The following is a 21,328-nucleotide window of genomic DNA, read 5'->3' as shown; positions in this document are numbered from 1 at the left end:
GATCTAAACTTTATGTGACGGCATTAGGGTTTGAATTGGCCTTTTATTGGTTGCTTAATAGGATCCATTCTTTGAGAGCAGGACTTCACGATTGTGAAGACGCTCATATGATAGAGGTCAGAAAAGCTGTAACCAAGTATAGATTAGCATATTCAACATTCAAATACCAGTTGGATTCCAGCAGTAGCTCAGTGATTTTATTGAAGTGTTAAATCGTCATTGAGGATAACCAAATTTCATAAACTGGCTCATTGCCTAATATCATGTTATTAGTACAGTATTATATTGCATTAATATATATATTAGAAAATATTATATTGAATTGATATTTGCAATTTGTCTCCTTGTGGTGGAACATGTGGACAGTTGCTGTAAATAAAGACAAATGTTCTCACACAAGAGCAAAATACCGTGTTGATTAAGGCTCAAAATTCAACAACAGCAAAGTGTTCTAAAACTCACGGTCTTACACACATACACTACTCACAAAAAGTTAGGGATATTTGACTTTCAGGTGAAATATATGCAAAATGTAAAAAGTTAATGCTACAGTGATATTATATCATGAAAGTAGGGCATTTAAGTAGAAGCATGCAATGGTAATTTGTTCATCTTAAAGAATTTATTGAAAGAAAATCTAACAACAGTGGTAGGTATACCACAACAAAAAATTTTAATGTCTCAATAAATTGGGATGTGGCCAAAGGACGTCCACTCCTCTCCTTTCTGTGACTCTTCCAGTCTCTGTATCACTGTTACAACCTCCTGATGACACTCTGTGACCCTCTAACCTCAGTGAACACCTCCGTCTGAGGACTTCCTGTTTGAAGCCTCCAGTGTTGAGGTGATCAATTGTTAGGTGTCGTCTTGGTCTCATGATGTCAGAATGTGAACAGCAGGATGAGGAGGACTGTTTAAATACCAATTCTAACTGAAGCAGGAAATGTATTGGTGGATTCATGGATCAAACCTGTTGTGAATGTTGCTGTTAAGCTTCTTGTTAGAGAACAGCAACTGGTGCACAAAGTACTGAAACAGTTGGACATGTGCATTCAAAAGTTTAGAGAAGGTCACATTAAGTTCACCAGGAAAGGTTAGAATGCATTTTAGGTTCATCCTGAAATTTCACCGGAAAGCTGAATATCCCTAACTTCTTGTGAGTAGTGTGTATCAGACAGTAAAGCCACTGAACAGTCCACAGTTAGAGAGAGGGAGGAAATTTGGGTAACAGCGTCCAAATGGGGGTGTTTCTGGGATCTGGATCTGGGGCAACTTTCCCAGAAACAAGAAATCAATACACAGACTAAAGGGGATATGGAAAATAAATGTGTGCTCTAATCTGAAATCTGTTGTTTTTATGACCTGACAAACAACAGTAGTGGGAGCAGTTAAGAGGCTGAAAGTGATTAGAAAATGATCTATTATCCCATTTTCTGCTCGTCAATATGCAGTTTCACTCAGTTTGCTGCTTATGTGGACAGTCCAGAATTTGGGTTCCATATTTCTGTGGTTAAACTGTGCTGAAGATAAAAGGAAGAGGAGTTTAAGACTACGTAGATTGAGGTTTACTGGTTATGCAAAGCAAATATCAACATAACGCTGTCAAAAAGCAATGGCGTCATATTCCTATACACAGGTGTGCTTAGAACAAACCGGACTAGTTTGGTTGCGTGCTCAGAGATCAATGTTGATATTTGCACTGTGGTGGTAAATGACAGTGTGTGTGTTTATCTTTTGGGCTACAAAGGTACATGTGTTCTCGAGTCGATGTCCCATGTGGACAGGAGAGGTGCTAAGATCAATATGCCTTTTGTAACCTTTGAACACAACAGATGCTACCTTCAAACTGTTGTTCGGTGAGTGAGTGCGCGCTTACATTGTTGAGGTCATTTAATTGACTCATTGACAAAGTGTGACCGATACTGAGGAAGCAGTGAGTTTAGAATCCTTTTGGGACAAACCAGCTACTGAATAGATTAATGAAAGAACAGACTCATGTAGTTTTTGACCCCTGATTCGACCTCAGAGTCACTGCACTACGGCCCGTTAAGTTTGACATGCTCCAAAACAGCTCAGCAAATTGGTTGAAATCTGACTTCCAACACACTGACTGATATGTGACTCCCAGGAGAGTCACTCTGACTGCAGCAGCACCAGCTCTATCGATGAAACATCCTCATGCACTTCCTAATCTGACTCCCCAGCGAGCCCCAGCAGCCCAGAAGAACACACACAAACACACACGCAAAGTTAAATGCTTAAAAAGATTTGAACCACACATGCATATACAGAAGAATATGTGTGTGTCCATGTGTGTTTTGAGTGGAATGAGGAGATCAGGACTGTAGGGTGAACCCCCCCCTCCACCCAGTCTCCCAGAGGTGCGACCAAAGGAAAAATATCCTGTGAATTAGTGGAAACCTCAGTCAGTTTCATTGTTCAGTGGATGTCTCCTCTTATTTAAGGGAGAGGAGGTGAAGGGCTGTAGGTTGGGAGCAGCTGTAAATACAATCGCTTGGAGGGCCAGGCGGCAAGCGAGCCAAGAGCTTCACTGTGGGGTGATGAGAGAACCAGGGATCTTGAAAACCTCCGCCGTCCCTTAAGTATCATTAGTGTAACGGCCTGCGAAAAAGCCAAGTCATAACGGAGCTCCCACGTACAAAAGTGCTTGTCAAATCTAGAGTGATTTATATGAGAGGACTTTGCTGCTGTTTCCTACCATGCTGTGTTGTTTTATTATTTGCTTTCGATTTAAGGTCTCCAGTTCGGCTGTGTCTTTGCTTATTATCTTCATTTTTAGGTGTAAATTTCATTGTTTTTTTGCATCAAATGTTTTATATTTGCTCTCTGCATCTTGCCCTTATAACTTCAGCTATCTCTTGTTGTTTTTTTTATACTCCACTCTTTTTTGTTTAGCCATTGTGCAAATGTCCAGCACGTCACTACAACCAATAATCATTTATTTATACTTTATAGTTACAGATTGACACGACTTATTCTAAAGCCTGCAAAAATCCCCAAGCCTGTGATTCATTCTTTGGCCTGAGTTTGACTGGCAAAGTCTAACTTTCGGGAATAACTGCTCCATTAGGGTTGGGGGAAATTTGTCAGCTCTCAATTTTGCTTCGACCTTCATGAACAGACAGCCCTCTCTTTTGCTCTGTAGCTCAAAAAAAATCTGTTGCTATTTGTTTTTCAACAGGCTTGAAAGGGTTCAAAGCCTGGCAGAAATGTCTTAACTCACAGAGCAGTAAGTAATCCTACACATGAAATCACTGCCAGTGTGATGTGTTGTGATGTCAACAGGTACTTATTTTTTTGTCACCAGTTTTACAATGACAAATTTACACACATCCGCACCACCACTGCATAACTAGTCTTGTCTCATAACTGCCAATGAGCAGCCACTCAGTGAGCAGTTGGAGCTTTAAAGCACTTTGACTGCTGACAGAGAGGAAAACGTTACTCATTCACTTTCATTCACTTCCTTCTCTCTGTTACCCCCCCACCACCCCACCCCCCCCAGCTGTGGGGGGTATGAGAAAGGAAAGAGGCTTCATGAGGCATTCAGGTGTCAGCTGGAAGGATTTATCCCGCTGGGATGAGATAGGAAGAGGAGTCTGACAAGAAACAAGCCAATTTGTGAATGCAAGCGACAGGTGTCTGGCTACAGTGAAGCCTGTAGTTAAACCAGACTGTGATGGTGCAGCCTGGCAAAGCAGCGCTGGTATGAAGAACTCCACACACAGAGCTTTGTGAGTGATCTGTGAAAATGCACTGATCACTTTTTTTTTGCTGTTTTTTGTGTATATGCAGCCCCCCTTTTGGCTTTGTGACTGTGCCAGCTTTTCACGACGGATCGTAAAAAAAAATCTCTTTTATCTTTGTGGGAAAGCTGAGATTGGCTCGGAGACCAGGCTTTAGTGGAGATCTGAGAGGCAGATATCAAGTCAACACGGGCAAGTTTTTTTTTCCTCTGGCTCCAGCGGAGACCCATGAACCTCTGCTGTTGGCTTTAGCAAGTCTTGGTTTCTTCCTCTCTCCAGTGTGCTCTGGTGTGAAGATCTCATAGATTCTGGAGAACAGATTTTGTCAGCTGAACTGAACATCTTTCGACTGCTGTGGCTTCTTGTGCGGAGACTAAACCAATCGCACGGCCGTCATTTAGGTTTATGAACGCGGCTCTGGAGGCATGACAGGCGGGCTCACATTACCCAGAGTGCCGTTCCGCTGGCGATGAAAACCTCTGGGATGTCTGTTTGTGAAAGATCCTTGCCTCTATTTTGAGGGGTTAAGACAATAAGACACTTATACTGTCCCTTCCCAGGCTGAGCCTTAACTCATCCCGTTTACTGGAAGGAATTTAACAGGCGACAGCTGGGGCCCTACAGGGCATGATCCCATCCTAAATCATTAGTAATGATAGCCTTATTTTATACACACTGCTCGCTTCATGCTCTCTTTCTCTCTCTTGCAAGCTCAAAATTTGTTTTTTGCTATTCCTCTCTGCTCTGTTATTCCAGTTTAAAATGAACAATAAACTGTCAGGGCAAAGGTTTGCTTCAACACACTGTCTTCCAGTCAGTCATCCTTGAGCCACTCATTCATCACATCTTTACGAAGAGGATTTTTAAAAGTTTGCAGAGTAAAAGTCTCCCTGTTTGCATGGTTTTAAAGACAGTCGCAGCAGGTGTTATGGACTTGAAAGTGAAATGAACCCCGACTACCCTGGTGTAAACTTGAAATGCTACAGCACACATTCAGGAAATCTGAACACAGTGAATAACCCTACTGGTCTAGACTACAGGTGACCCAACAATCAGTAAACTTAGCTGTAACCTCCATGCACAGTTCAGAATAAACTGAAGACCAAATTCCTCACTTTGTCATTTCTTTAAGCTTATCCATTAAAAAAGGTTTACCTTGGTTGCAGAAAATACTTGTTTCTGATTGGCTGGCAGGTGTCACTTGAAACAGAGTTTCAGTCCATTAACTAGTTTTCTAGATCAGTGAGCAAGCAAACTGCAGGAATCCATAGCAACGTCACAGTTTCAACATAGCTTCACTTTTTGCCATTGTGCAAGTGTCTATTTCTCCTGCCTTTTTCATGCATCTAACAGTCATTTAACTTTTTTTCATCTAGAAAACTCCTTCACATCATACAGATGCACTCAGACTCATACCTGGAAACTTCACTGTGCAGCAGCGGTTGTCTACTGCTGACCCTAAGAGCATTTTCACTGGAGCAGTTGGAAGTTTAGCACTCAAAGATGACTTGATAGTAACCGTTGAGTGAGGAGTTAGCGGTAGATGCCAGATACTTGCCAGGTGGATCAGGGATGCAAAGCAGCAGTTTTTGGATCATAAACCTGATTTCAGAGTGCTCATGCTGTGTCTGTTCACGCTGTTTGGGCGTAACGAAGCCTGAGCTCCCCGGAGACCCATCAACCACTGACCTGATCACAGGTCAATGACCGGGGAAAGGGAAACTGAAAGATGAGACACTGCAGGGAGTGTGTGTGAAAAAGAGAAAGACAGAGAGAGAGAGAGAGGGAGGGAGAGAGAGAGGGAAGGCAGATCAGAGATAAAGGGATAAGGTGTTTGTAAGATCTGAGATAGAAGTCTTATTCCATGAGAATACATGTTCTGCATCTGTGTGTGTGTGTGTGTGTGTGTATTTACTGAGCGTATTATTATATCCTGACTGAGCGTGCAGCAGCGTGTGCCTCGGGATGACAGATAGCATCATTACAAAGCATTGCTTGTCCTAAAACCACCTCCCAAAGGCAAACATCACATACGCACGGAGAACAACACACCTTTGCAAGGAAAAGAGGGCTGTTTTTTGTTATGACACACTAAGAAATATGTTCCCTTCACTCTGAAAGAATATGTACTCCTAAGAAGCTACTTCTAATATTCTAATAAAATAAGTTCTTATTAAACCTAAAAAATTTAAAAATCTTGAAATTGGTGAATTTTTTTTTTTTTTTACCACTTTTAGAAGATCAGCTAATGTAAATCACAACTCTATATGAGGTTAAATGAACTGAATTTTATGCAGTTCAATTGATAAAAGGTGGTCCATTTCTCACTTTCCTCTCAAAAGATTGCAACAAATGCAATGAAACCCAAGCTGTGAAACCGTAATCCAAGCACACGAAAAGAGTGGGTGAGAAGGTCAGTTAGTTCACACAGAGAGGAGCCATGGTGGGTACTTTCTGAGGTCAGTATCATTACCTCAGACAGCGCTGACTCTTTTCTGGCTTCAACATGAAAACTTTGGTCGTACTGCACTTGCCAAAGAAATATTGTTTTTTATCTTGAATGTTGTGTCTCTGTTATGAGGTGGAGGTCTACATCTTCACATGAAGTTTTATATTCTACCACTGACAATGTTCCAAAAACCAAAGAGACCAACAAACGTAGGAAAAACCTCAATCTTATCAAATAATCTGGGTCTATCATTGAGTCATAAAAAAAACAGATTTTCTTCCAAGAAGTTAAAAAACTGCCAGTGCATTAAAGATATTTCAGCCTACTTCGAAAATAAATCAACTTATGTGAACAGTTTTTTTTAGAAATGAGTGCAAGTGTCTTAAAAAAATGAAACAATGAGTGAGTCCTCGCCAACAGAATGAAGAAAGCGCAACTTGAATTGAAATGTAATTTTGCAACGCACTGGCACGCCCTGCTTTAAAGTAAATGAAGATAAGAGATGACATGAGTGTCCAATATGTTATTTCACCCCCCCAAAAAAGACAATGAAGAATAAAAGTCATAGATGAGCAGAATTTCATGAGAAAAAAAGAGTAACAAACAAGATAGACATAATGGAGAGACATACAGATAAAAACACAAGGCAGTTACATGGATGTATGTGATGATATGATATGAGTCCAGGAGCAGAGATTAGATCAGATTAGTCTGGGTATGTATGGGCAATGTGTGTGTGTGTGTGTGTGTGTGGATGTTTGCATGAGAGACAAACATCCAAACACGTCCCCACTGTGTTTACTTATCCTCGACAGGTTAGCGTGTGAAGCCAGAGGTATGGCATGTGTAGCAGAGTGAAAGAAAAATAATGAATGTTATAGTGATTATAATGATTATGACTGTTCAGATAACACAATACATAATTTGTCCAGGTCCTAATGTCTAATGGATCAGACAGTAGCACTAATGAAACCTCATAATGTCATTAGTAAAACCAGCAAGTCCTGTTGCTTTTGACTTATGACCTGGATGATTGAGAAGCTGCACAGACGCAATAAATTACATTTTATATACATTTAACACCTTTTTCGCACCCATATGATTAAGCTACATCAATTTCAGACATTTTAACGGCCTGCAGACAGTGTGGTAAAAGCCTGGTGAATGTCAGGGTCGGATCATTTAAAACACCTCCAGGCGGTCGCTGTAAAGGACAGCCAGTCTGCCAGTGCTTCAAGCATGCATGTGTGTGTATCATTTTTTCCTCCAGTAAGTAGAATAAAGTCTGACGGAGGTGAGGAGCGCCAAAGCATCCATAAGGCCTCGCTCTGCTACTGTGCGTGAGTTAGAGGTGACAGCTGGATCCTACAGATCAGACTGGATTTTCCATTTCCTCTCTTCTCATGTTTGTCTGATACTTTAGCCCTTTTCCATTATCAAAAGTTCTTTTTTTTCTTCTAGATGATTGTTCGAGGCATTAGTATATATAATGACAATACCATGCATGTGACAGTAATGCATTTGAAAAGAAATTATTCCATTTTGCCAGCTCTTTATGATGTGATATCTGTAAAAGCTATTTTTATTATCCAAATACAGCCAGGATATAAAATCCTGCAGGAACTAAACTGAGGCACCAAAAGTTCCCTTGGCACAGTCATGTTTGCTTCTTTCACTTCTTTCTGTCCTTAATCTCAAAAACGATTACTAGATTAAAACAATAGGTTTATGTATGATATTAGGCTAAAATTTGAACAGGTATTAGAAAGAACAGAGATGTAAAACACCAGAAAGGAAAGACGCCTGTCACCAAAGTAGCAACGATCCTCTGAGTGCTTTTTACCTAGAGAGCATTACCACTGCCTACCCAATGCCCTCCTACACTTTTTTTTGTATAAAAGATGCTCAGATTGTGCAAACAAAAGACATAAAACCCATGTTGTACTCACCACATGGAAAACCTCAGCTTCCTGACCGGTGGTGAGGACCATCTGGGGTTGGAGGCCGGACTGGAGGAAGAAGCCATGAGCTGACACAGTGCAGCCTCCGCTACAGTGAGGGGAACGAGAACGAATGTTAGCATCATCATCAGATAGAGACACAGTAGATCCCCACTGGGAGGAACCTGCTGTTAGCATTAGCAGTTTAGCAACTCGTCACCTCCTACTCATTTCCTCCTGCTGTAAAACTAAAGCATTAATCTGTCTCGACGCATCCACGAATATTCAAAGTCGGCCTCACTTTTGCTCTCTTGGATGAACATGCATGCAAGAGCTCATTTGACAGAAATTAGTTGAGGTGACATTGACGAAAAGTGATATCCTAACCATTTCGGAAAATCCAAACATGTGAGCAGCGCTGGCCTCCACTGGAACTGAAATATAGACTGCAAAAACTCAGACTGCCATTCTAAGTGAATGTAACTCTAACCTGACGAAGGAGCGTGAGGGCTGGATGCTGTTGATAATGGGGTCTTGGTTGTAGGTGAACAGCACGGGGGACTGGCGCTCCACTGAATCCACCGTCAGCTTCAAGGGTTGCTTGGAGGGAAAAGCGTGCGGAGGCGTCTTACAGGTCAGCATGCTAGACGACAAGCTGATGGTGGAGGTCGGGGTGAGGGGGAAATGAGTACATTAACACAAAAGATATATTGTTGTGTTAGTATGTACAGTGGAAGCTATTGTCCAAGCCCCTATTCATGCAATTCTCTTGCATTAGTCCTGCAGATAATTCCTGACAATTACTGCTTGTGTGGGAAATGACGCAGAATGAGGAAAAGAGCAAGAAAAATTTGAGGAAAAAGAAAGACCTTTGACCTTTAAGAAATCCTCCAGACATTTGAGCTTTTGTAACAAAAACAATTCCTCTACAGTACATATCTAGAAAGACAGAAAAAGACTGGGGCTTGACATGCAAAGTTGATTTTAAATAGCTTTTCCTGTTATGCAGTGGGCGAGGAAAAGAGACAAAAAGAGACAGAAAAGAAAGGAAAAGGATACTGACCTCTGGATCTTACAGACTGCTTTCCCTATCGTCACCTCCCGCTTGTTTCCAGTGTCAAGGAAGGCTCCTCTGATGGTCAGCATGGTGTTTCCGGACTTTGGCCCGAATGTTGGGAAGATTTCGTGGATCACAGGGTCCTGGTCGCAGACACCAACAGACAAATTCAGTAAGTTGAAGTGATGAAACTGGCCAGAGGAGCCACAGGTGAACCATCGATAGGCTGTTTTAAGCATCAGCTTGGACATGAACTCATCATGTATTCATTCACTGTGAAGGTCACGTCAGCGTGCACCCTCTTACACATGTTTATATGTTATGTTTCCTTCTCTATTTTGCCATCATGTTAGACAAATAATTTCACAGACCACTTACAAAACAGATTTTTCACAAAATGCAACCAAAAGGAAGGAAAAATGTCATTCTTACCACAAAAGTGAAGCCCTCTATCTTGGCTACCTTGTGGCCACTCGTGACCTTCACTGTCTGTCCTGATGGGGTGAAGTTCCCACTGAACACTGGGGAACATTGCATCTCAGTCCACCTAAACACACACCCCCCCAAAACAACACACAGACCAGGCATTATACCCTGCCACAAACACCCAGTACTTATCCTAATTCAATGATCATCTACTGCCCTGCAGTAATGCACAAAGAGGCGATCTTCATCTTGGATTCGGTGGGCAGTGTTTTTATTTTTTTTTGCTTAGTTTGTAATGAGGTTGTTTGTAGCAAAAGGGGCTTTTGAATGGGACTTGGCCCCAGTGGACTTGGGAGAGTGGAAAGTCTGGATGCAGCGATTTTTCCCAGCAATTTTTCAGTTAGGGGAGTCATGTGTTGAATGTGGCAGGCTGCAGAAGAGAGGGGGGGCCTTCTTAACATTCTTCCTTCAACACAATAACCCCTATTAAATCTACTCTGCCCCTATAGGACGCCAGTGTACGGGTCCCTTTATCTCGTAAACACCCACCATTTAACAAACAGTCTGTCTCACTCCCTGCCTCTCAAAAGTGGCTTTCACGATACTGTGCAGGAACAGTGCTCATGTCAAAATGCTCATACAAAACATGCCAGTATAATGTGCACACAAAAACTAGAACATCAACAATTCAATGCAGAAAACGCACAGGCATGGGATCTATGAAGACATGGAAGCTGTACACACACACACACACACACACACACCTGTTGGAATTTTCATATCTGGACAGTTTGCAGGGAGCTCCTGCCACCTCCACAGTTACCACAGAGGCCTTGAAACTCTCCGTCTTGTCGAAGCCGAAGTTGAGCCCACACATCGTCACCACTGTAGAGCCTCGTATTGGTCCAGACGATGGAAAAACCTAATGCAAACAAGGAACACTTACATTTTAAACATTTACTCATCAGTCTGAGATCATAATATTAAGATTAAAAGTCAGTGTCCTCTAGCTTTTATATGTATAACCTCTGGGGACAATTAAGTACTGTTGTTTGAGTCCTGTCATCAGCTAAGACCATGATCATCACGAGTCTTACACCAGAGGACTAGAACTTTCCTAATATATTCAGAAAATCTTTGCTTCCTGTTTTGGAGGAGGATGTTGTTGCTGTTCCACCTGCTGCTGTTCCAGGTGTATTTGCTTATTATCTTTGCTGACAGGTTAAATATTATAGACACATTTCCCCTTTGTCACTCCTTTCACCATCTGCTACTGCAATGGATCTTTGAACCTGTTGGATCTCAAAACTACAGGGCTTTCTGTGTGTACTATAAACAATGTTCCTTTGTGATCTAAAGCAACCTAAAATGACCAATTTTAATTCTACTGGTAAATTACAGTGCAGTGTGGTAGAACGTCTTCCCAGAAACCTCAATTCTTTCCCTAGATTAGATCTGATCACTCAAGTTTTGGGTGGAGTTGAAGTTCTGAGACTCAGAAAGTAAAGCAGTGTCATGTTTTCATTTTGCCATTGTCACTGCATCTACTAAAATTAGGAGGTTTAATCTCACCTTTATTCAGGCATTTACATTACGTATGAAACGTCCGTGCAGTTACAGCTCTATTCAAAATCTGCCTGTTAAAACAGCCCCAGAAGAAGAGGTGCTTTTTACAGGTTCTTGTCCTATTAACCCTTTTTTTTTTTTTTTTTTATGGAGACAGCCTAACAGCATGGGGTGCAACACTAAAGTCAGAAAGAATGAACGCCACCCACATTGAGCTCAATATAGTCTCGCAAAATTACAGCAGTGTTAAATAGGACAGTGCTGCAGTGAAAGGTCTGCTATTTCAGGAAGGGACATGACCTTCACAAACGCCACACTGTCAAAGACAAATACAGAGCAAGCATACAGATCATGAACTACACAAGTGCAGTTCCCAGGTTATGCGAGATGTTTTTGAAAGGCGAGGAGTGAAAGAGTTTAAACAAAGTTTGAACCTGGCATGATGCGATCACATGATAGGTTTCCCGGCAAGCTGAGTCAGCTGCAAGGTTATTCTTTTAGGTTCAGGTTATTTGCACAGTGTTGAAATAGCAGTTAGCTAAACAATGAAGAACTGAGACATTCAAACACGCAGTTCTCACATTGTCATAATGTTTTATGGTCTAAAAATATATTCTGCTAGCAAAATAGTGAAAGAGTGAGAGCAAGTAGAAAAGAGTGAGCTTACTGTCCTTATCATCGCCATGGTGACTAGTAGCTGTGGTTACCTTAGTGATGACAGGTGTGCAGGAGTCCTGGGTCCACAGGGACGAGGAGGGACACTGGTTAGCTCTGGTGCAGCGTCCATCACACCAGCCACATTCTGTCACCCGTGACGACAGCAAACAGGAAGTACAGGTGGTCAGCTGACTACAGCCGGGGCCAGTCAGAGGAACCTTAGTGATCTAGGATGAGGACAGAAAGCATAATACATAAGTTATTTTTGTTTCTTAATTTCTGCCCAACACACAAGCATTTCAAGTATTTCCCCCTCAGACAGAAGTGGATTAGAAGAAGAAACCAAAATGTTTAGTTGCAGATCCCCTGCGGTGAGCCTTAAGGAGCTTTATTCTCTTTTATCTGTTGGCTCTGCTCCCTGTTACTCACTGTTGTTTATTTGCTTTCAGTTAAATAGGGTGTAATCGTGCCACTAATGCAAGAAATTTGTATGGATTCTGTTCTTGTTATAATTCAGAGATGAACACGAGAGTCTTAATAAATCAAATGTGTACAATAAAGCCATATATTCTCTATTTGGCACAATGTCTTGTGCCAAATAGCAGCATGTGCATTTTTCTGTCCTTAATCTCTTTGGTTCCAGGCCCACCTTGTTTCCTGTGGCCATTAGCAGGGCTCCGTCTGAGGGGTCACCTTCCAGCAGCGCTACGCTGGCGGAGACGGGTCTCGAGTCCAGGCGGATGTCGACATGAGGAGAGGCAAATCGGGAGAACAGTACCTGAAAGAAGGAACGTATCATTGAAACTAACTTAAAAGGTGCATTTATTAATGGAACGGCAACATCGTTATGATCGGCACAGCTTACAGTATCACTGGTTGAGACTGACCGTAACTGAGAGGAAAAGTGCAGTCGCTTCATCATAAGTGAACAAGAAGCTCAATTATCCAACAGAAACATCAAATAAACGAGTAACCAGACACCATTCAAAATGCTTTAGTAACGAGAATACTGTTTTCACAATGGTGACTAAAATCAGAGTGTGGTTCAGACAGAAAACCTTTAAGATGGACATTTGAGGAACTCAAGTATTGATTATTCCAGATAAAGAAATCCATATTAATCTATTTGTTAGCTATTGTGTGGCCTGCTACAGTCACACTTTTGTACTTTTAATATTCAATATCTTATATATATCTTAACAGCTAGTTGCCTAGTTGTGCTTCTTGTGGTGTTTGTTCCCCCCTTTTCTTTAAAGCCACCAGCACACAGGTCAGCTAAGGACACCTGGTTGTTTTTCATTGTCATTGTATATATTTGCAATGCTTCACAACGTTGTAAACTGATACACACATTAGAAACATTATATGGAGTCTGGATTATACAACAATAGGGCAGCACCTGAAGACAAACTGAGCCTTGAGGATGAAAATCTTGAAGTCATCAACAAGTTCTCTGGCACTGTGCCACCACACCTTGCTCGGGAGATCAAGGACAATGATCCAGATTGTGTCATCTTTTCCTGAGTAAGGCCTTTCCACTGTAATTTGGCTAAAATCAGAGTTGTAATGAAGTGACTCCATTACAGTTTCCTCTTAGTGCTGTTAAGTCCAGTGTCATAGTCTAGAAAAAACTGTGTTAAAAGACTTTTCTCAGTGTAGAAACGTTGAAGGAGTCACAGGAGGAAAAGCACAGGGGGAACTAATACCACTAGTGATCTGTCTCTTCCATTTAGTGGGTCTGCAGATACAGTATCAGGGCTCTTACCCATCAAATTGGAATGCAGCCATCACTGATGCTATAAGCTAAACCTGCGTTTGACAAGTCAAAACGTCCACTCTGACAAAGGTCTGCGGTCGGTTTAGAAGCAACCGTGATCATGTGTCATTTTAGGAAGTTTTGGTCAGATTTTTCAGTAGCTTGGAAAACTAAACTTGAATATTTGTGTACGTAGATCATGTTTTTAGCTTCTTACTGATTGTCCATCATTTTGAGGTGTGTATGTCACCAAAGCAGTAACCAAGAAGTGCTTTTTATTTTTTCTTTAATAGTGAAAGAACACCACTGCAAAGCAGGCTACACAAAGTTAAGTAAACACCTTCACCCTTTTTTCTTTTGATGAAAAGAACAATATTAATTTCACCCTTCACCAGTACCTGTTAAGCCAAGCTTAACAAACAGCGGCTCAAAGGCAATTTCAAATGACTCCAAAGCGGTCTTTTCAACTTGTTTATTTTATGTATTTCACACGCATAGAAACTTGCATGCATTAGCAGCTTTTGACAGCTGTGAAATTGGCGCAATCTGTCTGCTTCAATCTTTACAACTTAACTCTGCATGATGTCTTAAACTAACCGTGTTTTATTTGAAATGCATCCCTCTTACTCTCTCACAGACTACCTGGTAAACCTCTGACATAGTCGAGGGGGCTGAGAGAGAAATGTGGGACATAAAACAAGAGGACGCAGCCCCCAGTGGAAACATTGTGTACTCTGGCATGTTGGGATGTGTTTTTAGAGAGACACACACACACACGCACACACACACACGTCTGCACATAAGCAAGACACAATCTCCATGTCTTTCCATCACACACACATATACTTTCACACTCGCACACACTCTGTTTGTCTCTCACACATGCAGCATTTACACGCAAACGCTTTCAATAACACATGTCATTTATCATACAGGTCTCACACACACACACACACACACACACAGACTGACATACACTGAACACATTGTTCACTTGCTCTATATCACACGCACGTATGCAGTCAACACACCTGGAACAGCATTTATCATTTGCGGTTACACTGCAATTACAGGCCTAGGAGCAAACAGAACAGAACAGGCTCTCCAATGGGGTGTGTGGTTGCTCCAGTTACATGAAGCCCTTTAAATTATACCATTCCTCCTATCACACACACGCACGCACGCACTCCATATACTCCATGGACACACACAATCTTTCTGCCATGTCAAGATGGAGTTTCAACACAATGTATCCTCCAAAAACAAAACACTCCATTTATATAGTTGTCAGGAAAACAAATCACACACACACACACACACAGTAAGGAACTGTGCGTCAGAGCGTCCAGTAAATACCTATAACATACTGCATTGTAAATTTTAAACGTTGGTCGGCTGATACACCGCTCGCCCTCACCCTCAGAAATTCCGTGTGTTCCAGCATCATTCCTCCCACTGTTTGAGCCTCATGATCAACGTTAGCTTTGTAACAGCAAGTATAATGGGTGGCTTTCCGCTGGGGACGAGGCCATACAACAGGCATCTCTCTGGAGGTAATAGCGGTGTAAATTACAGCTTATTGTATTAAGCAGGCGGGGGGAAGTTTGGCCTATAAACACGACCACTGTGTTATTCCCACAGTGGCCCAACTGAAGCTGAGGGAAACACTTCCTGAGCCAGAATGGAGTCCATTGGGGGGGGAACAACGCTCTTTTTCTTTCACTGCCCCAACTCCATGTTCCCTCTTGCCTCGTCCGCTGGGAGCGACCAGGAAACTGAAATACATGAAAAGTTGACAGGTTCTTTTTATCGCACCAACAATGAAGTGCCCTGCCAAAGCAGAGGCGAGCACCTCTCACAGATTCTTATTGTAGCGAAGTTTTGGCAGCGAGCAGGTGGCCGGAGGGTCGTCAGTTCAAATGAACACCTTGGAAAATCAGTTCAGGGAAAGTGAATGAGACTATGCAGTCATACCTTTGAGATGAAGAGGCTCAATGGATTAATCCAGTTTATCACAACTTGGGTCTTGTTTTCAGTTCTTTTTGGCATAATTTAAGTTATGATGACATTTTACCCAAAAACGTAAGTGCTACAATCTGGGAACAAAGCAACATCTTTACGGGGAAATACAGGCCAGGGCTCAACTCTTTTCCTCTTCATGTTTTCAGCTCCAGGTTCTCTGATACCTTTTCACCGTCCTTTATAATGCATTCCTTTCTCTTGCTCAATCGATTTCTCTTGCTTTCTTTCTTCACGTTTCATGGGAAGCAAGTTTTTTTAAACAACTTCGTTTCTTTCTCTCCTACCTTTCACTTTTGTTCTTCTCTTTCTTTGGTCTCTCTCCATCTATATTTATTAACTAAACTCAAATCACTCCATTCTGTCACTGTTTTATCTGAATAATCACAGGAGTAACCTACCATGCAAGATCAACATTAGCAATACGTTTACAGATGACTAGTGTTCAGTTCAATCTGTTCTAAATCTGGGTCTTCCTCTCTGTCTGAATGATGGGCAGAATACTTGATAAACTGAACAGTTTTCCAGGGTAGGACAGCTGCTCTCCTCCTCAGACCTTCTAAAACCCTTTGGCTAAAACAATGAACTTCTGCCATTTCAACCAACCACAAAAACTAAACACAAAAAAAAAAAAAACTGAGGGAGGGGGGGGGGGGTAGATGGCAGAGAAACACACAGCAACAGCTGCATGGGACGCTCAGTGAGTAGAAAATGCCGTGCGATGGGAACGTGTCAGCGAAGCCCGCCGTTCACCATTAACGTGCCGTTCAGCTTGTAAGCCTCCTCGCACCCCACTACCACCGTCTGTACCCTCCCTCCATCCCCCCCCCTCCCTTTCCGTGCAGCTGTCGGCCCTTTTTTCCACGTCTCTCTTGCCATTTTTTTTCCATGCATGTCTTTTCATTCTTGCGTTTCAAAAACACGTGAGGTAATTCAGCGTTTACTTTATGTGTTTCATTCCATTTATCGTAGTTTTTGGTCCAGCGCTGGACTGATACGCTAATGCAATGTCACTCGCTGCACTTTACTCTGCAGCTGAAACCATTGCACACACACAACTGTACAGTTTGAGTGGATGGACAAAATAAACACCACATGAAAAGGGAGGACTAGTAACCACAGTGAATCACAGGCCAGTCTTACTGAGTTAATTAAGATGAATGCCAAAATGTTTTATTTTAGCATGATGATCAGCCCTTGTATGACTCATCAAAACAAAATAATGCAACTAATGGACCTCCAACAGGCCAAATCCATGTTTAAACTGCAGGTGCACAGGCACTAAAAGCTACAAAATGATTTCATGTGCCAAGTCTTGGATTTGGAGTCTAGGATTTAATGAATTCATATTCTCCCTTAACACTGGGTAATTTGCATGTCTAGACATAAAAGAGCGCTTAAGGATTAAGGTGTCTTTCTATTAGAGGCACATAACCTTCGCAAAGAGGGAAGAGAAATGAAAGAAAGCAAGAGGGTTAAGGGGCGGCCACCGCTTTGTATGTGGTACTTCATATTCAGACATTGTCAAGTGTTTCTATTATTTTGTCCATGTTTTAAAGAGGTGCAGAATAGTCAAATGTCTGTCATACGCTGTCAATTTTGTATCCCTCTAAGAAAAAATCCCTACCATCACAGTGCTACTACAAGGAGCCTCTAGTCAGTAATATTCAAGTTATCCCATTTTTTTTATCCCATGACTAGAAAGTTATCTCATGACTAAAATCACCTAAAAGCAGTATTAACAGGTCATGTACGACATGATAAAAGTGGCTACAAAAGATCAGGAGGGTGGAATGAACTATTGGTTTGTACAATAATAGGCAAAATGGACTGTGTTTGTTCAGATGGCAGGCTGGAACGTAGGCTTTTTGGAGTCTCGCTGAGCATAGGTCAAAGGTAAGCAAATTGTGCAAACAGAAAGGTCCCGGTGCTTGGTCATAGTTTCCCCCAACCTGCCTCTGGCAGAGGCACCTGCAGCCAACTGTGTGTTGTATCTCCAGCAGGCTGCTTTCACTCCTCACGTACCAACATCCTGCTGCATTTACATGAACAATGAGAGGGGGAAACTGCATGGCTGCTGTAGCCTTAGGGTCTCTGTTTATGCCTAACTGCTAGTATTGTCCATGCAAATTAGGCTCCCATCAGTCTTTAGAAGACATTTATTGTAAAAAAACAAACGGGAAATCTTTACCTGTATGTGGCGGCCGTCGGCGGTGCCCAGGTATGCCACAGCACGGCCGTGGACTGGCACCACAGTAATAGAGGTAACCAAGGTGTTTGTCAGCTCTTTGTGCCAGTACTCCAACCTTTGGACAAACTGGGTCACCTGCAGGCGGTACTTGCCCTCTTTCCCTTCGTGGATTCCCTCATGTGGATCGCAGTCGTCTGATGAACTCTGCAAGGAAACCAAAAGCATCAGTTAGAAAAAACTCCCTGCAGTCTACTCCAAGAATAACAAAATCTACAGTAAGAATAATATTGGTAGAGAGTGCCTCTTACTGTGGTTAGAGGCAGGATAGTGATATGACATAAGGAGAAGCCAAGACATGTCAGCAACATCAGTGTGGTCATGTTTAACATAGAAAGACATCCACTTCAAAGTGGTAAACTTGTACAAGAATAAAAATCTGTATGTAAGCAGTGAAGACTTCTGATTGCCACAGAATATTAGATAATGTCTTGTTAACCATATTCTTTGGGGATCGTCAACAAGATTGAATCACTTCATCCAAAAAGACTGCTCTCCTGACAACTACTCATTATATAATACTATGTTGAACTATCCACTTTCATATCTAGCCCGATGGGGGAGGGTTGAGAGCCAAAACTCCTAAGCTCCCTTTAGCTATTCTTTCATCAGGCCGTGCTCGTAATGGAGGTCTTGGTGTGATAGCACCTCGAGGGCAAGTACATGCTTTGTTGAATAGAGGTTTGAGGACGGCAGGATTTCATGGGAAACAGCGAGGATACTTTAATGCTGTTTTTCATTCCATGACATGCATTTTCCCTCTCCAACTGGGCAACCCCACTTTTTCCCCCACTTTCTCCACCCTCCTCTTTCTCTACTTTCATCGCCTCCTTGAGTTTTGAACCATAATCTGTCTGTCCAGCTCCTCTCCTCGGTTTTCAAACGTTGCTGGGTTGTACAGATTGTTGTGTCTGGAGCCTTTGGAGCATACAGTGAAATCATGGACTGTAGCCAGAGCTGGATTCAGGGCCTTTTCTCTATCAATGCCCCCTCCCTCCCCTTACTGCCCACTCCTGCTTTCTAACTGCGCTGGCTCTTTTTATGTTTAGTCATGGCCTCCTGTGCCAGCCTCAGGTTTCATTAATTATTAATGACCCAAAGGGTGGCGGGCCTCTTATGGCTCTTAAGGTCCTTGACCTGACTGCCTGACCAGGCCTGGAGTTTTCTGTTGTTTTCTCAGCTTCAGTGAATGATGACCTTTTCTCTGGAGTCACAAGGAGGGGGGAGGGAGCACAGGTAGAATGATTATGACGACCTGTTCAAAGTGCCTCCGCAGTGCCATTAGTGCATACAGTTTTACCGGGAAATGCCTTGAGAGGTTTGTGAACTTAGTTTAAAATGTTTGTTGTGACTTGAAGGGTAAAAACTGGTCTTGTTGCATCAAACAAAGTTGGTTTCAATCACTTACCGACTCATAATCTCTTTCTGCCTCTACCTAAAGCATTGCCTGGGTCACAAGGCCATTATTTGTGGCTTTTGTGTTGCATCATTTGTTTAGAATGGATCTCAAAGGCAAGCTTTGAAGATGAGGAGAACAATGGTGGAGTAATAAATCAAGGAAATTTCTTTCTTGGTGGCATTACATTGCCGAGAAGAACAGGACTGCACGAAGAGGAGAAACCTGGCTAACTGACAAGCATGCAGCAACGAACCCTGGTTGAATTAGGTGTCCTCAAGGCCAGTGGCTGCAGTTAGACAATGGTTAAGTCAAACCCAGGGAAAATGTGGAGGGAATTGAAAGCTGGCACAAAGGTTGGACCTTTTTATGCCAAACACACAGCTGTGAGATGGTGCAGTCATCTGATCTGCACTGAATTACTCAGCGGGAGGAGGAATAGTGCAAACTGGCTAAAAAATAACAGTGTCACGACTGGATAAAAACACGGACATGTAGCAAGAGTGGAGGTTTGACAATGCGAGCCTGAGAGCCTAGACAGAAGAAACATCTCCTCTTCGTCATGATGGACAGTTTGTGTTTGATGTGTGAATCTGTGTGTGTTTGTGTGTGTAAGTACACCTTATTCATTACATCAAATTCAGTTCACGAACCATCGTAACTCCTGTTTGCACTTTCAGAACAGACCAACTAGCACTGAGCACATATGAAAAACATGTGAATCCGCCAAACCTAAACTACAGCAGAGCGCCATTGCTGTACAGATTACGCCACGCGGCTCAAAAAACAGGCCGTGGGCTGATTATTATCAGAGCAAACAAACAGGACTTTGGGGTGTTTGTTGAAGCTGAGCTGGATGATGGGAGGGAGGGCTGGAAAGGTCTTGGAGGCATTCCTCTGCCTCTGCTAAGGTATTCCTGAGGATCAAGGCAACGAAATTGGACAGTGGAAAGGTTGTTTTAACAAGCTTCGTTTGAAGCTCCGCTCCTGTTATCCTTGGCTGTTTCTTGGAACGGAGACAGAGTTGTAGAGAACGTCACACTGAAAATGCAAACAGGCTCCTAAAAAAAGGAAAGTTGTACACAAAGTTCAATAAAGAACTTCTATATATATATATTTAATTAAAGAAGTGGGATCTGTATTGTTTGAATATTTTCCAAAGACTGAGAAAAGACCCTGTAGAACGTTTTACACAGTGACACATATTTTATACAGAACTCAGCTAGCAGATTAGGTCATATTAGGTAATTTCCCTTCAGGGATTAATAAAGTCATCTATCTATCTATAACGAGCAAGGCATTCACTGCTATGGACACATTTTAGTCCATAGCAGAAAACTATTAAAGTTTGATCCCTGAGCTAATTTTTTACACCTCACTCTTACATTTATCTTGTGGAAGATTTACGGTGTTGGCAAGTGCTCCTGATGTTCTACATCTTTCAGGCCATTTTGTGAATGTGTCTTTCAGCCGTAGAACAGGCACCGTGGGGCAGATCTGTGAAATATTGTACACCTTTTGGCCTATACTTAACCAGCAGCCATTGTCCCCAAAACAACAGCGTGGCGATAGGGTTTCGGTGTTGTGGAGCTCCAAAACCCTCCGGCATTGCTTAGGAGAGTCAAGAGGGGGGTGAAAGGTGATCTGCGTGGTCTAATGTCATTTTCATACTCTCACTGAGGCCCCTGGGCCCTGTGTGAATAGACACACTAATGCCTGAATTATAAACCATGGACTGGGTTACTAGCAGGAGAGGATTTGGATACAAACACAAGCCACACACAGCCGTGCAAAAATAGTGTAAAGGCCCTCTTGCTAATGGACAAAAATACACATCGTGTTGCGGAGGCTTAGCCCGAGTTAGCAGACTTGCACATATGCACAAACCCGTGGAGTCTGTCTCGTTGCAGGCCGCTCAGCTGGCTCTCTCACTGGAATAACAGACCTTTGACCTCCGGACTGCATGTGCAATTGTGCGCTCCAGACAGCGGAGAGGTTTGGTTGTCATCGGGATGTGTGGAAATGCATTTTTTAGAGAAAGCGAAAT

At 42.4% G+C, this 21,328-nt stretch overlaps 1 protein-coding gene across 1 annotated transcript in view; it reads right to left on the bottom strand.

The window, feature by feature from the left end:
- Positions 1-21,328, bottom strand: part of met (MET proto-oncogene, receptor tyrosine kinase) — a 59,080-nt gene that overhangs the window by 19,048 nt on the left and 18,704 nt on the right. The window contains exons 3-10 of the mRNA XM_070830187.1: positions 17,829-18,032; positions 12,512-12,640; positions 11,913-12,089; positions 10,404-10,561; positions 9,646-9,760; positions 9,220-9,356; positions 8,647-8,811; positions 8,166-8,265 (exon numbers count right to left, since the gene is read on the bottom strand). Of these exons, the coding sequence (XP_070686288.1) occupies positions 8,166-8,265; positions 8,647-8,811; positions 9,220-9,356; positions 9,646-9,760; positions 10,404-10,561; positions 11,913-12,089; positions 12,512-12,640; positions 17,829-18,032 (1,185 nt within the window). The remainder of the gene's footprint in view (positions 1-8,165; positions 8,266-8,646; positions 8,812-9,219; positions 9,357-9,645; positions 9,761-10,403; positions 10,562-11,912; positions 12,090-12,511; positions 12,641-17,828; positions 18,033-21,328) is intronic.

Source organism: Pempheris klunzingeri, chromosome 5, assembly GCF_042242105.1.
Source record: "Pempheris klunzingeri isolate RE-2024b chromosome 5, fPemKlu1.hap1, whole genome shotgun sequence".
Taxonomy (NCBI): domain Eukaryota; kingdom Metazoa; phylum Chordata; class Actinopteri; order Acropomatiformes; family Pempheridae; genus Pempheris; species Pempheris klunzingeri.
This window is presented reverse-complemented; position numbering and strand designations above follow the sequence as displayed.